General features: G+C 53.3%; 1 protein-coding gene across 2 annotated transcripts; it reads right to left on the minus strand.

Annotated features, from left to right (window-relative positions):
• Window positions 1-477: 477 nt before the first annotated feature.
• Window positions 478-23,704, minus strand: LOC139683211 (BTB/POZ domain-containing protein 2-like). Of its 2 annotated transcripts, XM_071578101.1 has the most exons (9): window positions 23,032-23,704; window positions 16,405-16,524; window positions 12,863-13,019; window positions 10,789-10,894; window positions 9,834-10,031; window positions 6,399-6,591; window positions 4,780-4,867; window positions 3,530-3,676; window positions 478-3,025 (listed from the first exon to the last, which is right to left on the minus strand). In XM_071578101.1, the coding sequence occupies exons 1-9, from the start codon at window positions 23,670-23,672 to the stop codon at window positions 2,864-2,866; spliced, it is 1,812 nt and encodes a 603-aa protein (XP_071434202.1). In that variant the 5' UTR covers window positions 23,673-23,704; the 3' UTR covers window positions 478-2,863. The 2 variants fall into 2 exon arrangements, with proteins under 2 accessions (XP_071434202.1, XP_071434203.1); XM_071578102.1 differs by lacking the exon at window positions 4,780-4,867 and having other exon boundaries at window positions 2,937-3,025.
• Window positions 23,705-25,495: the final 1,791 nt, after the last annotated feature.

Genomic DNA, 25,495 nt, shown 5'->3' on the forward strand with positions numbered 1-25,495 from the left:
CCACCAGGTCCCAGTCCCGTGGGTGGTGGGAGCAGCCCCAGCCCCTCGCAGGGACTCTCTTCCCAATGGATTTTCCTGCTGCTGGACCCCGTGGAGCTAAAACTGTATCCCACGCTCTCTTTTTCCTGCAAAGGCTGAGGCAGCTTTTAGTGCATTTAATTGTCAAAACCCTTCAATTAAGGTTAAAGCAATTCAGTAAAATGATGGGCTAAAAACACCTCAGACAGACCAGAGTGCCCCCCCAGCACCATCCTGCTCCTCTCCCGCAGAGAAACAGGATTCACCCTAAACTCGTCCCCAGAGGGTCTGGGCTCCCCCCAGCAGTGACTGCCTGGCTGTGGGATGCCCAAGGATCCGGCTCATCCCACACCCTGGGCTGTGGGAGAAGGGCCCGGAGCTGGCTCAGCACAGACTCCCCCCCTCTCCCCCTGATATTCCAGTGGCCACCAACTCTCTCCAAACCACAGAGAAACCTCATAAAGACGACCTGGATGTCTTTATTGTTTCCTATTTACAAATCACAAAGCTGGCCAAAAGCAGAGTGTGAACACGGAACGAGAGCATCGGATACATTCATCGTAAAGCACAGGAGGGGTCGGCCCCGCTCTGCTCGAAGGTGACGTGGTACAACAGGATGGCTCATACTCTTGGGAACAGGCATGTCCAACAGGGAATTACATTCATCTATCTACAAAAGCCAGAATTGCATCAAACTGCAGAAAAGCCGTAAGAACAGGAATTGCTCAGGTGTAGTTCAGAGTTTGACTCCTGTCCCTCCACTGCCAGAGCTGCCCCGTGGGGTGAGGGCAGGAAGGTGGGATTTGGGATGAGAATTCATGTAACAAAATAGAGAACAGATGCTTCCAGGGAAGAGCAGCAGGGAGGGCACCCACCATGGCTGGGCAGGGCCAGCCCCATCCTGCTCTCCCCAGAGCCAGGTGTGCAGCTTTGCTTCTCTCAAATTCCATCATTCCACTATTTCCACCTGTACCAGATGCCCCGAGGAAGGTGTGGCCCAGCACGGCCCTGGTGCCAGCAGGGAGGATCCCACCTCCCCTGGGAGAGGGGCAGCAGCAGGAGCAGGAGCAGTTCTGTACATCCCGAGGGCTGTGAATCCACCTCACAACACTGTTTGCATTGCACAGAGTCAGGTTCAGTCACGAAGTCATGGACCCACTTTTTTTTTTTCTTTTTTCTTTGTATTATTTTTCAGTACTGGCCATATCAGAACCATCCCACTGGAATCAGGCTGACCACACACAGCTCACACCATGTCCTGGAGAACGGGACACGCTCTGGACATCTCTGACAGCCACAGGGGAGCAGGTGCAGGTGCAGGGAGTTCCCAGGAGCTGCTGGAGGAGGAGCCACGGCCCAGCACAGCCCCAGGACCAGCCCCGATCCCGGTGCATTGGGAGGAGCAGATTCCCTTCCCAGTAACCAGGTTTCAACTTCCAGCAGTGAAATCCTGTGGCAGTGACTGCCCAGCAGGTGAGGAGGGCTCCAAGTGCTGGAGTGGAGCAGGAGGTCTATGAGGGCAATCTCAGCTCTGAGGCAGCACCACCCAGGCCAGCCCCACATAGACTCTGGTCCTGCAGCCAAGCTGGGATTAATTCCAGCTTCCTCTGCAGAGGAGGAAGAGTCTCATGGTCTTTACCAGCAGGGACTGAGGGGCTGGTCAGGCAGCCCCAAGACCAGCATCCACTCCTGCCCCACAGCCAGCCCTGAACTGGTACAAAGGGGCATCTTCAAGGTCACTGAGCTCAAGAGGTGATGGTTTAGAGGCTGCATCTCCCTCCCGGGCCTGGCCAACAGGCACTGGGCACACACCCCAGCACAGAGAATGTTCCAGGTTCTCCTGAACCGTTTGATAAACCCTTGTCCAAGGTAACAGGCAGGTGCACATCAAGCCTCTCTTCCTGCTTCCATCAGGGCAGGTCAGCAATGCACAGGAACAGAGGAGATGCATGGAAATGGCAGGAATGCTCAGGAACAGGGGGCAGGTGAGGCAGGTGCCCTTCTGCTTCAGCTGCCAAACCCTGGTGGCTCTGCAAAGGACCAGCACAGCAACGACCAGTACTGACCAGTACAGGTGCCCTGTGCTGGGACTGCTCAGGGGCGAGTGGAGCATCACCCAGTGCTTGAGGTGTGCCACAGGGTTTGGGAGCAGCACCACAGAGCCTCAGAATGCAGGAGGGCCTGTCCAGCCAGGCCACTGCCCCTTCCCACTCCGCAGGAGGTCACCTTGCTGTCACCAACTGATTGTCACAGGTCAGTGAGAAGAGCAGGACGATGCCACGGTCCCTCTGGCTGTGGCTGGGTTTGAGGTCCCCCTCAAGACTATGTAGTGCTGGAACAGCAAAGCCTCAGGGAAAAGGCCCCTTAGCTTTGGAAAGGTGGCTGTGTGTGCTGAGGCTGGAGGGAGGTGCTGGCCACGCCCCGTGGTCTGGCCTTGACAGCTGAGCTGGAGCAGAGGACGGGCCCCCCAGCCCTGCCCGTGTCTGTCTGCAGGAGGAGCTCATGGCAAGTGAAACCACAACCAGAGCCACTCGTTTCCTTGCTTCGACTGGTGGAAAAGCATCTACATTCATTAAAGTCCAAAAAAACGCACGTTGTTAGATAGGGTTAATCAGGAGGTGAGAAACAACAAGCCACAGACAACCTACGAATGGGACTGGGACACCAGCTCGCCTGGCACCTGAGAGCAGCAGCAGCACTAGCACAAGGCAGAACACGAGCTTTGAAATGGTTTCACCGAGACCTTTGGCTAGTGTGGCTCCAATTGGTGTGGTCAAACTCAGCCAGAGCTTCAGTTTGGGAGGTGAGGGGCAGCGTCGAGTCCAGGCCCCGCTGGGCAGCAGCACTATGTGTAGAAGATGATCTCTGGGATCTGTCCGTCCTCCACGGAGGTGCCGTTGTTGTTCCCAGCCGCGTAGCAGAACGTGAAGCAGGTCTTGGCTCCCGTTGTCGGCGACTCGTGGATCACTTTGCGCAGTCCTTTGGTTCCGTAGTGGGAATCTGGACCCTGCGGCGGCCACGGGAGACAACGACAGGTCAGGACCCTGCCCAGGCTCTCTGAGGGTTTGGCCTCACAGCCTGGCCCGAGGCAATGAGCTTTGGAGACCTCAGTTCCTCCCTTTTCCTCCTGGATCTGCACCTCAGGTACTCTGAGCTCTGTTCTCATCTCTACCAGAACTCGCCACTAATTTAACCAGATCCCAACAGCTAAACATGAACTTTTGGAGGCCACTGCAGCAGGCTCTGGATTACACACCCACAGACCTGACACCTCAGAGGGGCCACACCATAAATACTCCCATCCCCTCCTCAGTGAAACTCCAGTTCAGTGCTGTGAGACCAGTCAAGAACCAGCCCTGAATGCTGGTGGTCAGTGGGCTCATGGCAGCACCAGGGGAAGAATCACACAGACACCTCTGAGATTGTCCTCAGGCCTCCTCAGAGAAGGCAGAGCAAGGCCTGTGTTGCCCCCACCTGTGTGTCCCTCCCCCTGCCCCCAGCCCTGTGGTACCTTCAGAGTGGCACAGGCTGTGTAGTTGACGTTGGGCAGAATCTCCACAGGCTCCTTGAACATGACACGGAAGGTGTTGGACGAGCCGTCGCAGCTGAACCCGGTGTCGTTCTGCCCCAGCACGGTGTTACTGTCTGTGTGGATGATCTGCAACACACGTGGCAGCCCCTCAGAGCACTGCCCTGCACCTGCACAGGTGTGTCCCTCACCTGGGCTGGGCCTGAGGGGCTCCCAGGCTGACCAGCCCCGTCCAAATGCACTGCCCATTACCTGTGTGCTCTGTCAGTGCTGTGATCCTGGAATGGTTTGTTGAAGGGACCTTAAAGCCCATCCAGTCCCACCCCCTGCCATGGGCAGGGACACCTCCCACTACCCCAGGTCACTCCAAGCTCTGTCCAACCTGGCCTTGGACACTCCCAGGGATGGGGCAGCCCCAGCTGCTCTGATCTCACCACACAGCTGTGGGTTCAGGTCAGGCTCACCCCCAAGCCTGGCAGAGCAATGCAGGGGTCCCAGACAGCCCAAGGCACCCCCTCCTCACCCCCAAGCCTGCAGGACAACACTCTGCACTTGGATCTTTGCCCCCCAAGAGCTCAGGGCAGCAGGATGAGTCCCTGACAATGCAGGGAGAAGTGCTGGCAGGCTGTGCTGCAGTGACTCTCCTGGGACAGCCCTTCTGCAGTGGCCCACACTGGGGTGACACATGTGAACCCAGAGACCCCTGTGAGCCACCCCAGTCTCTGCACAAGACCACGATGGACTTCAGACAGTTGAGTGTCCCCCAGTCCTGCCCATCCTCCCAAACAGGCCCCTGCTGCCCTGGGGCTGCACATGGTACTGCACAGCCCCAGCACAGCAACTCCCTTGTGCTCTTCCCCTGTGGAATTGCAGCTGCTCCACTGCATTTGTACAGCCTGGAACCAAGTGTCACTGCACCAGCTCGGCCTGCTCTGGGTGGGAAATCATGCACAGCTCCTTCCCAAACTGCCTCCCAACTCCCTGAGTATCCCCAAAGCTGGGAGCATCCCTGGGGAGATGCTGCAGTAACATGTGAAATGGGAGCTGCATAAAATCGAGCCCGGTAAATCCTCTGATCCCCAGTGCCCCATCTGGCCCCCACTGCATCTGCCAACCCCCTGCCCAGGAACATACACAGCCCCCCTGAACTTCAGGTTTTGTTGCATATTCACTAAAATTTGTTTGTCAGTCCCTACAACAGTGAGGATTTTTAAGGTAGTGGAGAGAATTACCTGTATATTTACTTGGTAATCCGTTGGCCCATGTATGGATCCGTATAATCCAAACCCAACTACAAATATCCTTTTGTTTACTGAGAACCTGCAGGGACAGAGCAGGGAAGTCAGCCCAAACTTGCCACTCCTGTATTGTTTCAGTACAAGGCTGATACACAAACATCTTCACTTGTGTTGATTTTACACCTATGATTTAATCAAACCTACTAGAGATTTAAATGCAGCTCCTACTAAGGGCTGAAACCACCAGGTGTGAGCTCACACCTCTGAGTGGCCCAGTAATCATTTTTCTGGCTCATGTGAAACACAGACCTGCACAGCCCCATCACCAAACTGGAGTGTCTGGGCTCAGAAAGCATTTCCACATTGTGGTAAAACATCAGCACCCCAAAATGCCAGCCAGGCACAGGCAGAGCAGCCTGGGGGTGTGGAAGGAGCCCAGCAAACACCACTGAAGTGGCACTGGGTCCTTCACTGCTGAGCACTGGAGGATTGTTTGTGTGCTGCTGGGTGTTTGCTGCATTCCACATTTATCAAGGGTAGAAATTAAGATCCAGTTGCTCCCCAGCACAGGAATCCCTGCTGCCAAGGCAGCACAGGCAAGGACTCACCCACCACTGCTCCACCTCCTCAGGCAGCAGAAGCCTCAGTGTCTGCCAAGCTGCCAACAGCATTTCTTTACCCATCCACCAACTCCTGCAGCCCTGGGTGTTTCCAGAACAAACACCTGGGACAGGCTGGAGCCTCTGCTCTGCAGCCAGCATGGAATATTGTGTTGGAACTGACCCTGATGCTGCAGAGGCTGAACTTAAAGTCAAACACAAGCTCTAAACGGTCTCTGAGTGTTAGATCTGAGAGCAGAAAGTGTTTGGAGCTGGCAGCACTTCCAAATACCACCTCCTGCCAGGGGGTGAATGGCCCAGAGGATCCAACCAACAACTCCAGTGATGTGCAACAGAACCATTGATAAAAAGGCTTAAAATCTGCCAGGAACTACATTGCTGGGAGGCTCCTTCCACCCAAGACAAAAGTGGATCAGAAAAGAACCAAGGCTTTTCAATCCCTCCTGTCTTGTTCTCAACCTTTGGCCACACCAAGAGCAGCCTTTGCCAACCACACCTGCCAGTCCCTGTTCCCATTGCTGGGCTCTGCTGACTCCCCACAAGCTCAGGGCTGAACAAACTGGGTATGAGCAGAAAGCAGGCACAGCAGCATTTTATCCCAACGCCTCCCTCAAGCAGGAGGGGTTAAGGGGCTTCAACAAGCCACAGTGACACTCCTAACAGCGCAGGGAACTGAACTGGTGGAGCACTGGTTGGTTCCCTGTCCCCCCAGGCCCAGGGGGAAGCCTGCTGACTCCATATGTGCCCCTACAGCTGCAGGAAAGCCTTGGGGGGTTATTTCTCTCCTTTTCCAGAACCTGCAGGGCCACATTTGCTGGAAACCTTTGCCAACAGAGATGCAAAGTGGCACCAACAGGCAGGTCAGTGCACCAGGGGATGCCTTTGCTCAGTGAAACTCTTCCCCTCAGGATGTACAGGTGGGGGTCGGGGTCTGGGGCGGGTTTGGGGCTGGGGCAGGGTGAGAGCTCAGAACAGGACTCTGAGGGTGCTGACCTGATCCTGTCACTAGTCCCACTGTACCCCCAGCGGCTCTCGACCTGCTGGAAGCGGCTGATGCTGCACTCCTTGCCGCGCAGGCAGCACCGCGGGCGGTCGATGAACTCCACGCGCGGCTTGGGGTTGACGGTGAAGTGCAGGAACAGGCTCACCACCTCACGGTCCGTCAGGATCCCCGACTGCGCCGGCCCTGCAGCGGGAGGGGAGCAGGGACACCGTCAGCCCCGTGGAGCCACAGCCATGGAGCATCCTGAGCTGGGAGCGACCCACAGGGATCACCAGTCCCACCCCTGGCCCTGCACAGACACCCCAACAATCCCACCCTGTCCCATTGTCCAAACCCTCCTGGAGCTCTGGCAGCCTTGGGGCCGTGCCCACTGCCCTGGGGAGACTGGTCAGTGCCCACCACCCTCTGGGGGAAGAGCCTTTCCCTGAGATCCATCCCAACCCCCTGGCACAGCTCCAGCCATTCCCTGGTCCTGTCCCTGGTCCCAGAGCAGAGCTCAGGGCCTGCCCCTCCACCTGCCCTCGGGAGGAGCTGCAGCCCCCAAGGAGTCTCCCCTCAGTGTCCTCTGCCCCAGCTGAACAAGCCCAGTGCCCTCAGCTGCTCCTCAGACCCTTCCCCATCTCTGTGTCCCTCCTTGGGACACTCTCCAACAGCTTTACATCCTTCTTATATTGTCGTGCCCAAAACTGCACAACCAGAAGGGATCCCCTTTGGGATTTTACAAGCCTGATTTGCAGCTGGGAATGAGCCAAAGCCCCATCACAGATGGAATTCCACTGGTACATCAGGACATGAAACCCCAGACAAAGATGCTGCCTGCCCTTTATCCACATGGCACTCAGGACCACAGAGTCTCCATGTGGAGCATGGACACGGGACAGCAACAGTGTCCAGCTCTGGGGAGCCCAAATGCATTTGGCTGCTAGGACTGGATTAAGAACCTAAAGCATGCAGCTCATCCTTGCTCCACTCCCTTTGGAGAGGATAACACTGGTAAGAGACAGGGATTTCCACACATCCACATGGATGGTTAAGACACGATGGAAGCCCTTGAGGGGCAGTGAGAGGGAATGTCACCCAGGTACCATGAACTTAAAGAGTCTGAGAGTGTTTTTACTCAAGACAAAGGTGGTTCAGCTCATGCCCTGCTGGGACTGCCCCTTCCCTCAGGCATTTAATCCAAGTTTTACATTTGTTTGTTGTAGGACTCAAGGAAAAGGGCCTGTGGGTTTCAGTCAGAGTCTAAACGTGTTCTCAACTCTTCTCCAGCAACATGATGTTTTTCCAGAGTTACCACAGAATGGTTTGGGTTGAAGGAACCTTAAATCTCATCTCATTCCACCCCTGCCCTGGGCAGGGACACCTTCCACTGTCCCAGGTTGCTCCAAGCCCTGTCCAACCTGGCCTTGGACACTTCCAGGGATGGGGCAGCCACAGCTGCTCTGGGCAACCAACTCAGTGATTCTAAACTCAAGCTTTGCAAACTAATTCAGATACTTTCAAAAGTGAAACCAGCTAAAAATTAGTCTTTTAGCCTAAGATTTATTTGCACAAGGCTCTGGACGGAAACAAGACCACTGTGTACTGAAGCAACAACATTATTAAGTGCTCTTCAGTGTGGGCAGTAAATGTCCAGCTACTTGTTTGTCCCAACTACTATCAGTGGGTTAAATCCAGCTTGGTGTTACTCAGACACAACGTGGTCCAAGGCTGCAGTGGGCAGAGATGAAAGAATTCAAGAAGTCAACTGTTCACAGGGAATGAGCTCTTGGATTCTCTGCTGAGCAAAGATCAGCCTCCCTGATCATGTCTGAACTTATCCCATGTTGCTGCAACTCACTTCAATGTTTCAAGTTACCTGCTCTGAGGGAAGGGAGGGACACATTTGCCAGTTAAAACATCTTCATGCAAACCCTCACGTTTGATACCAGAATATAAAATAAACTGGTGAAACCACTGCTGTAAAATTCCTCTTGGTTTTGGCTTTTAGGAGAGAAGGAGGTGGAGGGGAGAGGTTTCCCCCTCCTGCCTTTGCTGTGATCACCACAGAAAACAGAGTCACTCAAACTCAGGACAAAGCTGAAGGAATTCCAAGGGAGTCCCTTGTTTAAGGAACAGTTGATGAGTGGAGCCTCCCAGTTTGGGGGGTTTGTTCATCTTTGAGGTTGAAGTGGATGAAGAAAACTTAAGAGTTTCTCACAGAGCACAAAGATCTGAGGCAGTTTGGGATAAACAGGGTGGGGAAGGGCATTGCCATCCTCAGCTCTGAAGCTTCAACCCAAAGATGCCAAAATGAACATGTTCCTGCCAGGGAGAGAATGATACAAGATAGGGAGGGTTGAAATAAATGGGGATTTTAGAAAAATGCAAAGATCTGCCTCCCTGACCAGGATGTTTCTGAGGAGATCCACATGCCCAAGGCCACACTGCAGCCATGACAGGGCAAAGGGAAAGTGGGGACCAAGTTTTAACACAAATTTACTTCCTACTGACATCCCTCCTGCTCTGGGAACATGGACATTAAGGACTGAGCAGCTGATGCCATCACTGCTCTGAGAAGTGACCCTGTTTGCTTCTTTGTACCAGCACTGCAGCCTAAAACAAGTTGCAGTTTTGAAAATGGCTCCACTGTGTCTTTTAGCATGAAAACTATTTCAGCCAACTGCCAGCTTCCAGTCCCTGGAGAATCACCAGAGGATGGAGGCAGAGACAACAGGCAATGAAAACAAAACAAAGCAGTCTTTAGTGCAAACTGTTAAACGATTTAGACATCTTTGTAGAGGAAGATCTTAATGTAAACTTGAAAAATGCTTTGGGACACAGACTAAACAACACCAACCCTTTAGCTCAAAGAACATTTTGAACGTTTTTCTGATGGGGGCTCTGCTCTGAATGGGAAATTTGTAAATCAGCAGTAAGGAACCACAGAATCCCAGAATGGTTTGGGTTGGAAGGGACCTTAAAGCCCACCAAGTGCCACCCCTGGCATGGGTAGGGACACCTCCCATTAGCCCAGGTTGCTCCAAGCCCTGTCCAACTTGGCCTTGGACACTTCCAGGGATGGGGCAGCCACAGCTGCTCTGGGCACCTGTGCCAGGGCCTGCCCACCCTCACAGGGAGGGATTTCTTCCTAATACCTAATCCAAACCTGCCTTCCCATGGCTTAAAGCCATTCCCCCTTGTCCTGTCCCACCAGGCCCTTGTCCAAAGTCCCTCTTCAGCCTTCTTGCAAGTCCCCTTTAGAGATGGTGATGGGGGAGAATGTGGTGAAATGGGGGATAATGGGGGGGATGGGGGCCAATGGGGGATAATTTCCTATTTAATTTAGTACAGATATGCAGAGAAAATCCAAATTCACATCAGTTGACTGTCTGCAGTCGAGAGAAAGCAAAGCCCAGCACTGCCAAACACCTCTGCTGAGTTACCTGCTGCAAACTCCTCAATAGTCATCAGTGGGAAGCGGATAAGGGAGAGAGCCTTGCCCAGGACCTTGCGCTTGTTCTCTGGAACCACCTGGAGCTGCTGCCGCTGGCACTCGGCCTCCGACCAGCGAACCACGGCGTTGAACAGGCGAACCTCCCGGATGCCCAGCGTGTCCCTCTCCAGCACTGCCACCAGGGTGTCTGCAGGGCAGGACACAGGCACCCCCAGATCACCCCCTGCCCCCGAGTGCGGCCAAGGGAACACAGGAGTGATGGAAGAAACAGCGTCTCCCAAAAGTGCCGCCCGCAGCCTCCGAGGGAGATTTATCTGCATATTCCATCAGCAGGGAACCCACTGGGGCAGCAAACAGAGCCCATTTAATTGGCATGTTAATGCAAGTGCAGGAGGATGAATTGCAACTTGCTTGACGTCAGATTTGGATGAAACAAGCGGTGTGAGAGCCAGAAGGTGACCCGAGCCTCACCTCCACAGCCCATCTCATTAGAGGAAGGTTAAAGTCTGAATTTTAATGCTCATTAACTGTGCCCAGCAAGTTTGGAAACTGCATAGGATAATTAAAATAGCCAGTTCTTGCTTCCAAAAACCCAACACCTTTTTAACTCCAAAACCTGACAAAGACTCGGGGAGCAAAGCCAACTCCACAAAAAAAGGCAAGTTACACCCACCCACAACCTGCCAACATCAACACAGGAAATGGGCTTTGTGTCATGCCCAGAAAACTCAAGTTGCACCAAAGTAAGCAGATTCCAGGGTATTTCTGCAGGCAAGCCAGGAAGCTTTTTGGCACATGCCCTGTCTCCAGCCACTTCATGCCAGAGACTGTTCAACAGATTGCTCCAGAACAGCAGAGCCATGGAGTGCCAAGTATTAACCTGTAACAACGCTGGAAAGAGGCTGGTTATGAAAGCAGGGACAGGGAGGGGGGGAAGAGCTTACCCAGATCGATGTCTGTGAACCCCTCTGCATTGATGGCATCTGAGGTGTTCTTGTCTATGTTCTCCAGGCACAGACTGGCCAGCTGAGGCTCATCAAACAGCCTGGCCTGCTCAGGAGAGACCAGTTGTTAGCAGAAAAGGTATTTTAAAGTTTACATTAAAAACCCTCCCCTTCCCCTGCCAGAGCCCATCTTCATTAGCAATACCATGCCTGACTGCATCAGGAATCCACTGGGCCTTTCACAAGCAGTTAAGCATGACAAGGCAAACACTAGAAAATTCTGGGTTTGGCAGCAGCTCTGGCTCAGCTGTGCATGTCTTCAGGCACGTCTTTGTTTCAACTCTGCATCACTGCAGGCACCAACTGTGCTTTCCAGCACCACACTGACCACGTCAGCTGAGCACAGGCAGTTTTGACAGCATTTTCAGACTCAGGAGAAAGCTCTGCCTGGTTAGTCCAGGCCTGCTCACTCCAGGAACATGCAGAGACAGCTTATCCTGTAAGAACTGCCACGCTGATCTCCTGTATTAGCAAAGATGCCTTGGCAGCAGTGTCTGTGTCCCAGGCAGACCTGCAGCCCCGGGGGTACACAGCCTGCTTAGTGCATTTCCATGTTTTCCACAGAAACAGCTACTCTAATCCAGTTACCTTAAAGAATTCCCCACCAAAATAGGTTACTGTTCCAAGCAAAGCCTGCACACAGCTGGAGAGTGGCTCAGGATTTTCCTGCACAACCCAAGTGCAGGCTTGTAACAACTTTGCTGCCACTCCAGATCATCCTGGACTGCCAAGTGTTATCAGCCTCGTGCCCAGCATAAGCAGAAATGAGGTACAACACACCAAAATCACTAAATAAGCTCTTATTTCCAGTGCTTTGGTTTTGCTAGTTAGGAAGGAACTGCCTTGACATCACACCTAACAAGAACACACTGGCACTTGAGCTCCCTGCCACAGGTAAGGGTTACCACTCCTGTTTTGGGCTGGGCACTCCATCACTCAGGAGGCACCTCTGAGCACCTTCTGCTGGACCCTTGGGCTGCAGAGCTCAGCAAGCCCAGCCTTTGATGGCGAGACCTCAAGTGCAGAGAGCTGAAAAAAACACTTTCTCAGGGCCCTGGGAAGTTTCAGCAGCCATCACCTGCTCTGGGGCTGGAGCACTGCCAGGGCCTTACACTTGGCACCAGGAGCTGGGACTGACTCAGACTTTACTACTGTAGTGGCTCTCCTGACACGTGAGGACTTTCATTACGCCCACAGGGCTCTCCCCCACAGCAGCTTCAGGCAAGTTGTGCTTCCTCCTGATCAAAGTGACATTGGGATGTCCCTCTGGCATGGAAGAGGATCACGGTTCACTACGAGGCACAGTCACTTAGGAAGGCTGTTTGCCACTGGTATTTCTGGCAGAAATCAGCAGCTGCTTGAGATGCTGCTGGTGACACAGCTGCTGGACCAGCAGATTGGGCAGTGACACACTCAGAGGAGGTTTGGGGCTCCACAGCCTCAGGTCTGTGACCTCAAGGCTGTCAGGTCTGTAAATTACTGCACAAGTTGTTGATTTGATGCAGTAAAAGCAGAGAACAGACCAATTTTCACACTGAAGATCCAGACCCAGGAGCACTGTGAGAACAGACCCACTCAGTGAGGGCCTCGTGCAGCCAGTCATAAAGATACCAACACCTTTCCAAAGCACACCAGTCTCAGGGAATGGCTGAGCAGCCAGACACAGCACACTCTGCAGGGAAAGATCAGCACACCAGGCTGACACAGGGAAATCCTCTTGTTCCACTGTTCTTCCTGGCAGATGAAATCTTTCCTCCCTGTTAACTCCATCCCCAGCTCACACTCTGGAAGGAATCCCCTGTCACAGCAAAACAAAGACCTGAAACTGCAGCAGCATTTGCTGTATTTTATTGCTCTTTGTAAGAACCTGCTCATCAGTGCTGGACTCCTGTGAGGAAGAATTCAAACTGACCCAGAACTGCTCCATTTTGGATGACCAGCTCCATGACACTGGGAAAATTCCCATTTTCCTTCTGTGCTGGACCTTGCTCAAGGCAAACAATCACAAACCCACCTGTGTTAACAGCATGAAGGCATTGTCTGCTCGGAGGTTTTTTTTAAGGAATTCCACACAATGAGCTTCAAGGGCTGGAACTGCATATTTTTTAGCTGTGTAAAGTGTTGTCATAACAGTCTCTGGTCCAATCTGAACTTCGTCTGAATAAAGGAACCTGAAGACAAGCAAACAAACATTACTGTGGTGAACTGAGGTGACAGAGCACAACCCCTGCAAAGTCACAACAAGTTTGTGCCTCTGCCTGTCATCCTGGCCACATTTCCTACACTGGGGAGATGGAAGGGCTTTCACATCCTTTCCACTGACTCTGGTTTAACAAGAGAACCTTTTTTATCTTTTTTTTTCTTGTAACAGACACTTTACAGTATAACTTTTAATAGCTGGGATACCCATGAAGGTGCTTGAACTGCCCTTCATCCCCCTACCAGTGAGCTCTGACCCTCCCCTTACACCAGACTAGAACAGTCTCTGGCCAACTGCACCCCTTTAAGAGTCACATTTTGGGTTGTTTAATTAGAATAAACAAGGACAGAAATTCAACCCTCCCTTCAGAAGAGAAGCTCCAGTTTACAGCACTACATCAGAAGTGCTCAGGAGCACTCAAGACACACACAGGCACTGCAACATGAGGTGCTTTATCCACACCCCACTTTCTCCTGATCACTTTACTGGCCCAGCTGTTCTGTTCCATCACACAGATGTTCAGCACAGCCCACAAAGTAACCTCAGCACAAAGCAAGGGTTAATTGCAGTGACAAACAAGGGCTGCCACTCTGCAGCAAAGCCCCAGCCTGCAGTGCCAGGCCAAAACAAGGAAATACCTTCACAGCCCATGGAAAAACAAAGGAAACCTGACCAAGCCCCCTCATACCTGACCAGAGAGAGCAGGAACCAACAGGGTGAGCTCAGTAAAATCAGTGACCCACTGGTGTTAGCCCTAATTAGAAAATACCAGACTGGTTTGGGCTGGAAGGGACCACAAAGCCCATCCAGTGCCACCCCTGCCATGGGCAGGGACACCTCCCACTGTCCCAGGTTGCTCCAAGCCCTGTCCAACCTGGCCTTGGACATTTCCAGGGATGGGGCAGCCACAGCTTCTCTGGATAAACTTTTCCAAGGTGTTCCCACCCTCACAGGGAACAATTCCTTCCCAATATCCCATCTATCCCTGCCCCCAGGCAATGGGAAGCCATTCCCTGTGCCCTGTCCCTCCATCCCTTGTCCCCAGTCCCTCTCCAGCTCTCCTGGAGCCCCTTCAGGCCCTGGAAGGGACTCTCAGCTCTCCCCAGAGCCTTTTCTCCTCCAGGTTGAACAGCCCATGCAGTTTTTGTTCACTGTTTTCCCCTTAACCATTGGAGCATTTGCCAGTTGGGATCTCAAAAGGCACAAAGCACAGAGATGCAAAATGAAGAGTGTTGGCTGTGCTTGGCATTCCTGTTCCAGGGGGTATTTTGGAATATCCTGCATTTCCCTGCAGGGCACATAGCAGCACGTTGGAGGCTCCACAAGGCAGCAGGGCTTTTCCAGGGGGATGCCAGGCAGCATTCCCATCTGCAGCAGAGAAGCTCCTGCTCCTCCAGCCACAGAGGGCCAGGATGGCATTCAGGGAAGCGTAAACAGTGGGATTCACAGGAAGGGGAGGCTCTCACTGCTCAAAGCAGGCCTTTGTGCTGCTCCAGAGCATCTGTCAATAGCAGCATCAGGTTCATCAATGTATTTTGCACACATCCCTTCCCAGCCCCATTTGCACTGAGCAATCCTTTTTATTCCTGGATTAAAAGAACACAGTGGATCTAAAGCCAACTATTTATTTACTGCAATGACTATGTTAGTATTTCTTTTTACACTGTGTTAGTAGTTCTGTTTGCAGTAGTCCAAACAGTGCGTGCTAAGAGAGAGGTCTGAACTGTGAGAAAGTGCAACATCAATTTAAAAGAACATTTAGATGATGATCAAACAATCAAAAGTGTTATTATCACTGGTTTAACATTAAAATAATGGCAATAAAAGGGGATCTCTTACACAGATACAGCAGACTTGTTAAAGGCCACTAACCCACAAACACCATCACAATCCACCATCCAGATGGGACCTTCTGCAGAACATTCAGGAGGGGCACTACGTCCCTGGATAAAATCCTGATCCTACAGCACTAGATCATGGCTTGGACCAAGTCCAGAGACATATGTAAGGATCAGCTGCCATTCCATATCAGTGTTTGGAGGGACTGGCTTACTCTGGGCAGGCTCACACCACATCCTCAGTGAGGTCCCTCCTGGATGCAGCTCCTAAACTTCCTCTGGCACTTTTAAGCTCTGAGCATTTTAAAACTGACAGTTCCAGTTCCAGTTTTGGGTCTGAGCATCCAAGATGCCAGTGGAGCATTGGCAGAGTTACTGCACCAAAACTGCAACCTGAGGGGCACTGAGGGAATCCACACACAACTTCTGAGACCCACCCAAACTCACCACTGTGGCTTTTCAGATGGGTCTCTTCTGAAATCGGTTTAATCAAGTGCTGAAATCTCAGGGAAGAAACGTGACTTTTGCCTCTAATTTACTGGATATTTGAGCCTCACTAAGATTTCAAGATAGTTCCTGACTCTGCACTCCAGAGAGACCCACCTGCCTGACAGTCACACCCCAATTAGAGGGACTCCCCACGTGCTGGTGTCTGGTTTAAAGGGAGCCAAAGGGGAGGGGGCTTGGGGCTCCCAATTATTTCTGGCCTTTCATTCTAGCCAAGATCAATGTTAAAATATTCTAAGACAGCACAGGCACGACCAAAGCACTGTCTGAAGGTAAAGCAAAAAGTGTGCCAGAGCTATATATAGTCACTGTTCCCAATGGGAACAAGCAGGGAACATGTCAAGAGCACAGGACTGGAAACCCCTGGAAGTAGGTTACAGAAATCCTATAGAACCAGGACAATGCCTTTCCAGCACCCATTCAGGATTCTGCTGGATGTTGTACAGCACCAGCCAAGCTTAAAGGAATCAGTGAATAGGATGGTACAGCCTCTTATTCCTCCTGCTTGCCCAGCACACAGAATTCCAACACACACTGGAAATGCAAATTCAAACCCAGCCCTCCAAAAGAGGAATAAATCCCACACAAAGGGTGAAACCACAGGGAATGGCTCACATTTATTTCATATTCCTGCTTACCTGTTAGAACTTGCTCACAACCTAAACAGGCTGCAAGTATTTGGAACTTAGAGAGCTTTCAGAGGATTATTTTCCCCCTCTAAAACAGCATTTGGGTCAAACCAAACCAATTCATGAACAGTAATTTATGAGACAATGGCCAGTATTATATTTATACTTGTGCAGTAACACAAAAATAGTAGAAGTCTCGTGACTTTATGCAGAAAGGAGAGATTTAACACCAGCATTAACCCCTGAACACATCAAAGGGGTATTTTATTCAGAAAGTTAACCATCTCCACTCTACAAAATAGTTCCCTGCTTTCATCAGAAACGTGTTTTTCTACAATAATTCCAGTCATGCCAGTCATCCTGTACTTGAGAAGCAGCTTACTTGAGCAGGGCTAGGAAGGCAGCAGGCTCCACGTCAGGCAGCTCAATCTCTGTGGAGGTTGTGGCCATGCCCCCATTAAACATGGCATCGAACACGGCACTGCCCACAGCCAGCACAAACCTGGGGGGACACAGAGAAACAACAACCTTATGTGAATTCATGTTCTTTTGGCACAGAAAATCCCAGGCTTGTTGTTGCTAATCCCCAAAGCCACCCTCAGGGAAAGTAAATTGTTCCAGAGTTAAAGCAAAAGTGTTTTGCAAGAGCAGGGAGTGCCAGGCTGGCTGTGCCTTCGCTGCAAAGCACCAGAGATGAGAGGAACTTGCTCCTGGGCCCTGTCCTGGGACACAAGGCACTAAAGGTTCCCCAAAGGCCACTTTGGAAAGGATCAGAACACACAAGGCTGCTCTGCAAAGTCCCTGCAGGAGCCTACAGACCACTCAGGGTGAGGGGATAAGAAACAACGAAGGTCAGGAGTTGGGAGTTCTTCCACTGAACAGGCCCCAAGCCTTGGTACAACTCCCCACAGTCCCCCTCTGAAAACCTGTCACTGCACACTCTCCATGTTCCTTCCTCCTGCCCAGGGACACATCCTTGGTGACAGCAGCACAAGCTCCCCAAACCCTCAGGTGGCACTGGCAGCAGCACTGGGGGCTGTGGGTGCCAGACCCTGGCACAGGAGCTGCCCTTCCCTGGCCATGCTGCTCCTCCAGCCACACCAAACCTGCCCCAGGCTCAGCCCAGGAGGAACAGAACCCTCCCTGGGAGCAAACCCCCACCCTGAGGTGCACACAAACCCCTCACACTGCTGGGAATTTACTGGTGAGACACATTACTATGGGCCCTAAGGAAACTGGAAGCAAGAATTTCCACAAACCAGATTTGAAAACAAAACCTGTACTCCAGCACTCCCATGAAAACACGATGGTTCCTCCCTGGGAAACACCAACTCTCAAACCAAGACACCTGGGCTGCTGGGGGGCTGCTGGAGCTGCTGCTCCTGCCTTAGGACTGAGAAAAGCCATTCTGAGAACCTTCACTGTTTGAAAATGCAGAGATGAGTTTTTCCCCAGTAAATTAATCTTATTCCTGGTGTCTGCAACGACAGAGCTCCCTGGTGTTAAACCCAGCCCTGAACATGAAGGTGTGGGGAGGCAGAGCAGCCCAGGGTGCACAAAGTGACTGCAACCACCTCTCCACTGACTAAGGAAGCAGCTGGAACATTCCTGGCTCTTGCTGCAGCAGTTTGATGCCCACTCCCATAGAGAGGGATCAAGAACTGTGGGCAGAAATCCATCCAGGACAGCAAGCATGAGGTAGAAACCTCCAGCACGTGTAGCCCAAGGAAAATTCAACTTTACTAAAGGGGAATTTCAGTCATATTTAGTAGGAAATGACCTTTTCAGAGTAGGAAATTTCCATTTAAATAAAATTTTTAATTTTCTCGCTTTTCACTCCCATCCAGAGGAGGCTTCCCAGGGACACAATGGAGTGAAGATCCAAGGATGTGCCAGGCTTGGTTGGTGTGACAGAGTCTGGCTGATGAGCTGGTTGGATTGTTCCTGATGGGCTCAGGGAGCTGGGACAAACCATAGCAGTTGCAAAAAAAGTACACACATGAATATTTCTGTCAGATAATTCCCAAGAAAAATGTCAAGAACAAATAAAAACCATCCTCACAATACCAGAACTGCCAGATGAAACAAAAATCCTTGTTCCTCCAAGAGCAGTGATGGTGGCAGGACAATCAGGGGCTTTGTTTGCTACTAAAAATTAACATATATTAATTGAACTCTCAAATTTTAATTCTCACAGCCAGCACAGAAGAGGCCCTCAATGTGCAGGAGCTTTCAGAAGCTATTTGAAAAGGGCATTCATTTAAAAAAAACCTCTCAAATGTTTGCTTTCATTTCACTCAGGGACAAATCAGCCTGATTTTGTAAACTGCTGAGCCCTAATGGAATCCCAGGAGGTGCCAGAGAAACACAGGACTCCACATTTGAAGTTCTCTTAAACATTAAGAGAACACAATTAATGTGAGAAAATCCCTCTCTCTCTCCACACTGTTTTCTTACTCTCCCTCAAATGGACATTTAAAGCTGCTCTAAAGACACTCCAGGAAAAGCACATTCCAAAGCCTTCCCCACTCCTGCAGGTCTGCAGAAATAAGAGATGGGGGTTCTTTCAGATGGGGAAACTCAACAGAGGGTCATTTTAAAGACTTTGGTGGGCAAAGCAAAGGGGGCTGCTGGAAGGATGCAGAGAAAGCAGAACACAACACAAGAACTAAGAAAGCAACACCTGATCTCTTGTCATTCCCTCTGCATGTGGAAGAGTCAAAGCAAACTGACTGTCAGCAACAAGTCACAGGAACTTCCATGACTTCAATAATTTGATTTGCCTTCACGAGGACCCAAAGTTGACTCCACAGGTTTGCTAAAGGCCTGCAAGAAAACTTCTTTCCCTCTGCTATTTGGTTCCTACCCAAAATTTTCACTGCTTCATGTTCACCTTGGGCCCTCTGCCTGGTTTGATCTGCACATCCACCAGCCCTGCTCCCTTTCTGGGCTCTATGGGAACACCAAGAATACAATAAACCACTCAAGAACCACAACTACCCCACTGCTGTGTCCCACCTCTCTCCTCCACCCACTCCTCTGTGGAGAAACCTTAAATGTGAATTCCAGAAGAGCTGGCACAGGAACAGAGCCACATGTGACATGTTGGAGCTTGGTGAGACCACAGGTGATGAGAAGTTAATGAATGATGATGGTGTGCTGGCTGCAGAGGACAGAGTGCCCAGGGGGCAGGAGCAGGTTCAGAGGCCCCCAGGGGCAGCTGGGCACAGGAGCTGAGCCCTGGGACAGCTCAGCACACGATGCTGCAGGTGCTGTGAGTTAATAAGGGTTCAGGAAAACACAGCATGGGCCCAGAAGAGCCTGCTGGAAACAGCAGCCAGAATCCTGAGCTGTCCCCATGCTGATCTTCCTGGCTGGGGCACACATGAAGAGCTTGTCCCGTTCCCTTTTGAGCCCTGTTTTCTGGCCAATTAACAACCTTAATTATGACACCCATGCAGCTCCTGGCTGATGAGGTTTAGGCTTTTCTAATCTCATTGATGTTGCGCTTGATGAAGCAGATCTGGAAGAAGACACAAATCCTTTCCCCTCTTACTGCTGGGTCTGATCAATGCACTGACCTTGGCCCCGCCGGCGCCGCGAGGCCTCAAGACGCTGCTCGGCCTGGCCTTGACATGGGAAAATATTACAGCCCTTCCACCTTCTTCATGGCAGGGAGAGGGAACGAGCTCAAGGCTCAGAGATAGAGCCTGTGCCAGGGCAGGCAAGGAAATTCCACAGGGTCTGGAGCCTCCTGAGGATGGAAAATACCTGATCTTCTCAGGGCTGCAGACGCTCGGACAGGTGAACCTTCAGTCCAACCCAGCAGAGCCACTCACACTGATCTACAAACTGGGCTTTCACACACACAATGGGTGTTTGCTCTTAGTTGTTCTGTGAGGTTTCTACTGCCTGTCTTTGCAGCTTGGTAGGAACTGCTGAGCCACAGGATGCCAAACTGGCCTGGGTTGGAAAGGACCCTAAAGCCCATCTCATTCCAGCCCCTGCCATGAGCAGGGACACCTTCCACCAGCCCAGGTTGCTCCAAGCCCTGTCCAACCTGGCCTGGGACACTTCCAGGGATGGGGCAGCCACAGCTCCTCTGCCCAACCTGTGCCAGGGCCTGCCCACCCTCACAGGAAGAAATTTCTTCCTGGTATCTAATCTAAATCTCACCTCCTTCAGCTTAAGGCCATTAACTGAACGTGCCAGGCTCACTCAGGAACACACCTGAACCTCCAGCTATGTCAGAAACCTCCTCCCTGCACCGCCAGGTGTGGACAACATCACCTGTGCCTGCTCAGCACACGCCACTCCAACACTTGCACCTACAAACACTCCACTCTGCTCCCTCCTGAGGGGCCTGGCCAGGGATCACCTGCACCATCCCCTCCAGCTCCCACAGGACTGTGCCCCTCAGGTTATTTGTGCTGCCAAAGCCACTCGTAACACGCTCTGCAGCCATATCAGAGGTGACAGGTGTGACATGGCAGACCCCTCCTCAAAGCAACACGAGGGGCTGCCCAAGAACCCTGTTCAGGATCTGCTCCTCCTGCAGCCACACTTGGTACCCAGCCCAGTCCAAAAATTCACACAGTGAAACCAGACTGTAAAAATACTTACCTGAGCTGTGCATTACTGTGCCAGGGGAGGTTTAGAGTGGATATTAGGGGAAGTTTCATCACAGACAGGGTTGTAAAGCCCTGGAATGGGCTGCCCAAGGAAGTGGTGCAGTGTTTAGAAATCCTGTGGATGTGGCACTAGGGGACATGGTTTAGTGGTAAACATGGTGCTGGGTTGACAGTTGGACTGGATCATCTTAAACAACTTTTCCATCATTACCAATTCTGTGATTCCATGATTTTATGATTTTAGACACCCACACCAAAGTACCAACACCTGTCCTGGTCACTGAAGCCAAATGATGCCCCTCAAATTAAACTCATGGTTGTTCTGCCACTCAATTCCAGCACAAAGTATCTTGTGCTGCTGTGGCAGAACTGAGCACAGAAGGGGTCTGGGTGTGGTTTTATTTTAAGCTCTCCTGTTTCTGAAATAACCACAGTACTTGATGAATCACCAGGATATCCCACCTGTAACATCACACAGGCAAGTTCCACTCAAATCCATAGAATCCTTAGGTGGGATGGCACAGCATGACACACTCCATTCTATCTTTACCCTCCAGAGCACCAGATGGATTTCAGAGCAATTAAGCAGCATCTCACTTTGGGGCCATTTTTTTCCTTTTTTTTTTAAAGCTTCATTTATTTTCCATTTATTTCTGGGCTGGGCATCCCCCCTCCCCACACAGCAAGCCTAGTTCTCAGGACAGGACCAAGCTTACTCAAATACTAATTAGGCTTCAAATTATAAGAGAGCAGAGCTGACACCATGAACACTCAAACCAGCCTGGAATAAGGGGGGTTTGTTCTGAAAGCAAAAGGAAAGGGGAAATCTGAAGGGAGAACTTCAAGGAAGGGGAGCACTTCCAAGAAATGCAATAGTTTGAAATGGTTTGGAGCGAGGCTCCCTTTGCCAAGCAGCACTTCAAGGTACACCAAGGATCCTCCCCCACCCCAATTAAAGGGGCAAAAAGCTCAGGAGGCCCTTGCTGGAGTGGTGGGGAGTGGGTGGCACACACGGATCCTCCAGAGCTCCCTCAAGGAACCAGCCCAGTGTCAATCAGCCACATCAGTTCTGCATCATCCAGGTGGAGGCGATTCCTCTGGCCTGCAAACTCTTAAATGGCAGCTTGGCCTTAAAGCATTAACCTCGAGGGGTTACTGAGGCTCAGGAGTCATTCTCAACACAGCTCTTTGCAGCAGTTACATTAACCCCCCAGAATACAGGGCTTTGGGAAAGATTCAATAAAGGTTATTTTAAAAATAAAGTGCTGCAGCAGAAATTCGGGTTCTCAAACCATTGTTCTTTCCTTCCCACCCCCAGCGCTCTCACTGATCCGTTTCTGTCAGCAGGGATCAGGCAGTCTGGGAGAATATTCATCCTCACCTCCACTCCCCACAGAACCAAGGATAACTTCCAAGGGAGATCCAGGGATCTGGGGTTTTCCACGGAAAACACTCTCCCCCCAACACCAGTGGGAGAGATGTGGGGCAGCAGTGACTGATGAGGGGCAGGGTCACCTCTCAGGGTGCTGCGGAGCAAACAGGGGGGTCCCACACTCCAAACCCTGCTGTGTGTCCCCAACAAAATATGGGGATAAAACATGGGATGGAGTTTCCCAGACCCACTTCTCCCCCCATGAGGGAGGCACAGCAGCCCAAACCCCACACCCCAAACCCCCCTCCCTGCCCAGAGCATCGCCCCGAGGGTGCAGGGGAGCCCCACAGACCACCTGGGGCACCTCTGAGGGGCAGCCTGGGGGGTGAGGGGCGATCCCTGAGGGAGAGGATGCCCTGAAGAGGATGAGGGGCCATCCCTGAGGGACAGTTTTGAGGATAAGGAGGCGTTTTCCTGAGGAACAACGGGGCAGGGAGGGAGGGAAGGGAGCAATTCCCTGAGGGGCAGTTTGGGGTGGGAAGGGAGCAATTCCCTGAGGGGCAATGGGGGGGAGCGACAGGAACAATCCCTGAGGAGAAATGTGGGGATGATCCCTGAGGAGCAGTTCTGGGAGATGAGTGGGCACTTCCCTGAGGAGCAGTGTATTAGAGGGGCAAGAGGAGCAATCCCTGAGGGGCAGTTTTGGAGGAGAATGGGGCGATTCCCTGAGGAGCAACGCAGAGGGGGCGAGGGCACCAACCCCTGAGGGGCTGTCGGGGGGATGTGCAGGTGATGCCTGAGGAGCAGTTTGGGGGATAAGGGGGTGATCCCTGAGGAGCAGTCCCTGAGGAGAAGCGATCCCTGTTGGGCAGCGATGCCCGAGGGGCAGCTCCGGGAGGTGAGGGGAGGCCATTCCCTGCGGAGCACCCTGAGGGGGGCGAGGGCTGAAGGTCACCGGGCCGCCCCCCCGAGGCCCATCCCCGCCGCACACAGCCCCCAGCCCCACCTGTGCGCCGGGATGCGCTGCGAGCCGCGGCCCTTCCCCACCAGGAAGTGCACGTCGCTGAGCACCTCGTTGTTGAAGAGGAACGCGAACCGCTCCTGCACCGTCGGCTTCGTCGCCTGCCAGTTGTACACTGGCTCCCGCTGCAGCGCCCCGCCGGGCCCGCCCGCGCCTCCGGCCGCCCCCGCCGCCGCCACCCCCGCGGCCGCCGCCGCTGCCGCCGCCGCCGGGCCCCCCGCGCCTCCGCCGGCCGCCGGCGGGTTGGCGGCGCCGCCGCCGCTCTGGTTGTAGGTGAGTCCGGGCGGCGATGCGGGCGCGCTGTTGGTGCAGGCGGCGGCCCCGTTGCCCGGCGGCGGCGGCTGCGGGCAGGACGAGGAGAGGCCGCCGGGGCCGCCGCCGCTCCCTCCGGCCGCCATCTTGTGGGGGGCGGGCGGCGCGGGGCGGCGCTGCAGCAGCACCAGCACCAGCAGCGGCGGGCGGGACACGGCGGCGATGGCGGGGCCGGGGCCGGGGCCGGGCACGGACACGGCGGGCGGGACGGGCACGGCGGCGATGGTGGGGCCGGGGGAGGGCGGGACGGGCACGGCGGCGGTGGCGGTGGCGGCGGGGCCGGCGATGCAGAGCGCCGGGCAGCAGCGGCGCATGGGGCGGGCGCCGCTGCCGTCCGGGCACGGGGGGAGCGGCGGAGGCGGCGGCGGGGCGGGGAGAGGGCGTGGGGCGGCGGGCGGGGCGGAGGGAGCGGAGAGAGGGGCGAACCCTGAGGAGGATGTGGGTCCTGGAGGCGGTTTGGGGGATGAGCGGCGATCCCTGAGGGGCCATCCCTGAGAGGCAGATTTAGGGATGAGGGGCCATCCCTGAGAAGGATGCGGGCTCTGAAGGCGGTTTGGGGGATGAGGGGCCATCCCTGAGGAGGATGAGGGGCTACCCCTGAGGGGCAGATACAGGGCTATGGGGGCATCCCTGAGGGGGATTGAGGGGCAATCTCTGAGGGGAAGGGGCCATACCCTGAGGGGTAGATTTAGGGCCGAGAGGGCCATCCCTGAGGGGCAGATTTAGGGATGAGCAGCCACCCCTGAGAAGAATGCGGGGCTATCCCTGAGGGACAAGTCTGGGGCATGAAGGGCCATCTCTGAGGTGAATGAGGGGGCAATCCCTGAGGGGCAATATAGGGATGAGGGGCCATCCCTGAGGGGGATGAGGGGCAATCCCTGAGGGGGATGAGGGGCAATCCCTGAGGGGGATGAGGGGCAATCTCTGAGGGGAAGGCGCCATCCCCTGAAGAGCAGATTTAGGGCTGAGGGAGCCATCCCTGAGCAGGATGAGGAGCCGTCCCTGAGGGGCAGATATAGGGATGGAGGGGCCATCCCTGAGGGGCTGTTTTGAACATAAGACGACAAGAGGACAATTCCTTAAGGAGCAAGACAGGGGGGGCAAGAGGAGCAATCCCTGAGGGGCAGTTTGGGGTGGTAAGGGAGCAATTCCCTGAGGAGCAATGTGGGGGAGTGACAAGAACAATCCCTGAGAAGAAGTGAGGGGGTGATCCCTGAGGAGCCGTTCTGGGAGATAAGAGGGTATTTCCCTGAGGAGCAATGTGGCAGAGGGGCAAGAGGAGCAATCCCTAAGAGGCAATTTTGGGGGATAATGGGGCCATCCTGTGAAGGGGGTCATTCTGTGGAGGAGGAGGAGTGAGGAGGCCCAGAGAGCTTTTTGTGAAGGGAAGAGAAATGGGGTTGGAATTCATGAGCACCGACTACTGGGTGAGGAGCCAGAAAGGTTTGGGCTGTGGAGAGGGCCAAGGAGAGGGACTGAGGTGAAGGGGAGGCTCTCCCTTCATGCTCTCACAAACCAGCCATTCCTCTACAGCAGACCCAAATCTCTGCCATCCTCAGACCTGCTTTGTGCCCAGAAATTCCTCATGATAATTAGCTAAGAGTTACTGCCTGCTGCTGCTGACACAGGCCTGGAGTGCCACGGGACACCACGTTACCAGGATCACCACAGGTATTACCCTGCACAGACCAGGGAGCTGCAGCTTTCCTCAGGGACAGGCTGATCCACAGCTGCCTGATCCCTCTCTTGGTCATGCCCTGCTGCTCCCAAGATCCTGCTGGATCTGCTCAGCCAGTGTGTCCCCACCATGGCGTGTCCTCCCAGCCAGCGTGAGGTGGGCATGGCACAGGGGCAGGAACAGGCTGCAAAGCAGAAGATTAATCAAGAGGCTGTGCCACTGCCTTGCTGTGATCTCAGCAACTGAACTGTTATAGTGATTTATTCTTCGCAGGGTAATTACATTCCCCTCTCCCTGCTATCTGTCCCCTGATCTGTGTTGCACACACATCCATCCAGGAGTGAGCGTGTGGGCTGTGACGGGGCATGGCAGCAACGAGGTGGCCTGGCTGCCCCTCCTGCTCCCTGTGCCTCGGCTGACATGCTGTTTGTGTGGACTGGGTGCTGTTTGTGTGGACTG

Source organism: Pithys albifrons, chromosome 27 (genome assembly GCF_047495875.1).
Source record: "Pithys albifrons albifrons isolate INPA30051 chromosome 27, PitAlb_v1, whole genome shotgun sequence".
In the NCBI taxonomy this organism is placed as follows: Eukaryota; Metazoa; Chordata; class Aves; order Passeriformes; family Thamnophilidae; genus Pithys; species Pithys albifrons.

Coding starts and splice junctions, on each gene's coding strand:
- LOC139683211 (XM_071578101.1), bottom strand. CDS start 23,672: ATGCGCCGCTGCTGCCCGGCGCTCTGCATCGCCGGCCCCGCCGCCACC. Junction 10,032..10,788: donor GTTCACAGACATCGATCTGG/GTAAGCTCTTCC, acceptor CCTGCCCTGCAG/ACACCCTGGTGGCAGTGCTG. Junction 4,868..6,398: donor GGGACTAGTGACAGGATCAG/GTCAGCACCCTC, acceptor CTGTCCCTGCAG/GTTCTCAGTAAACAAAAGGA.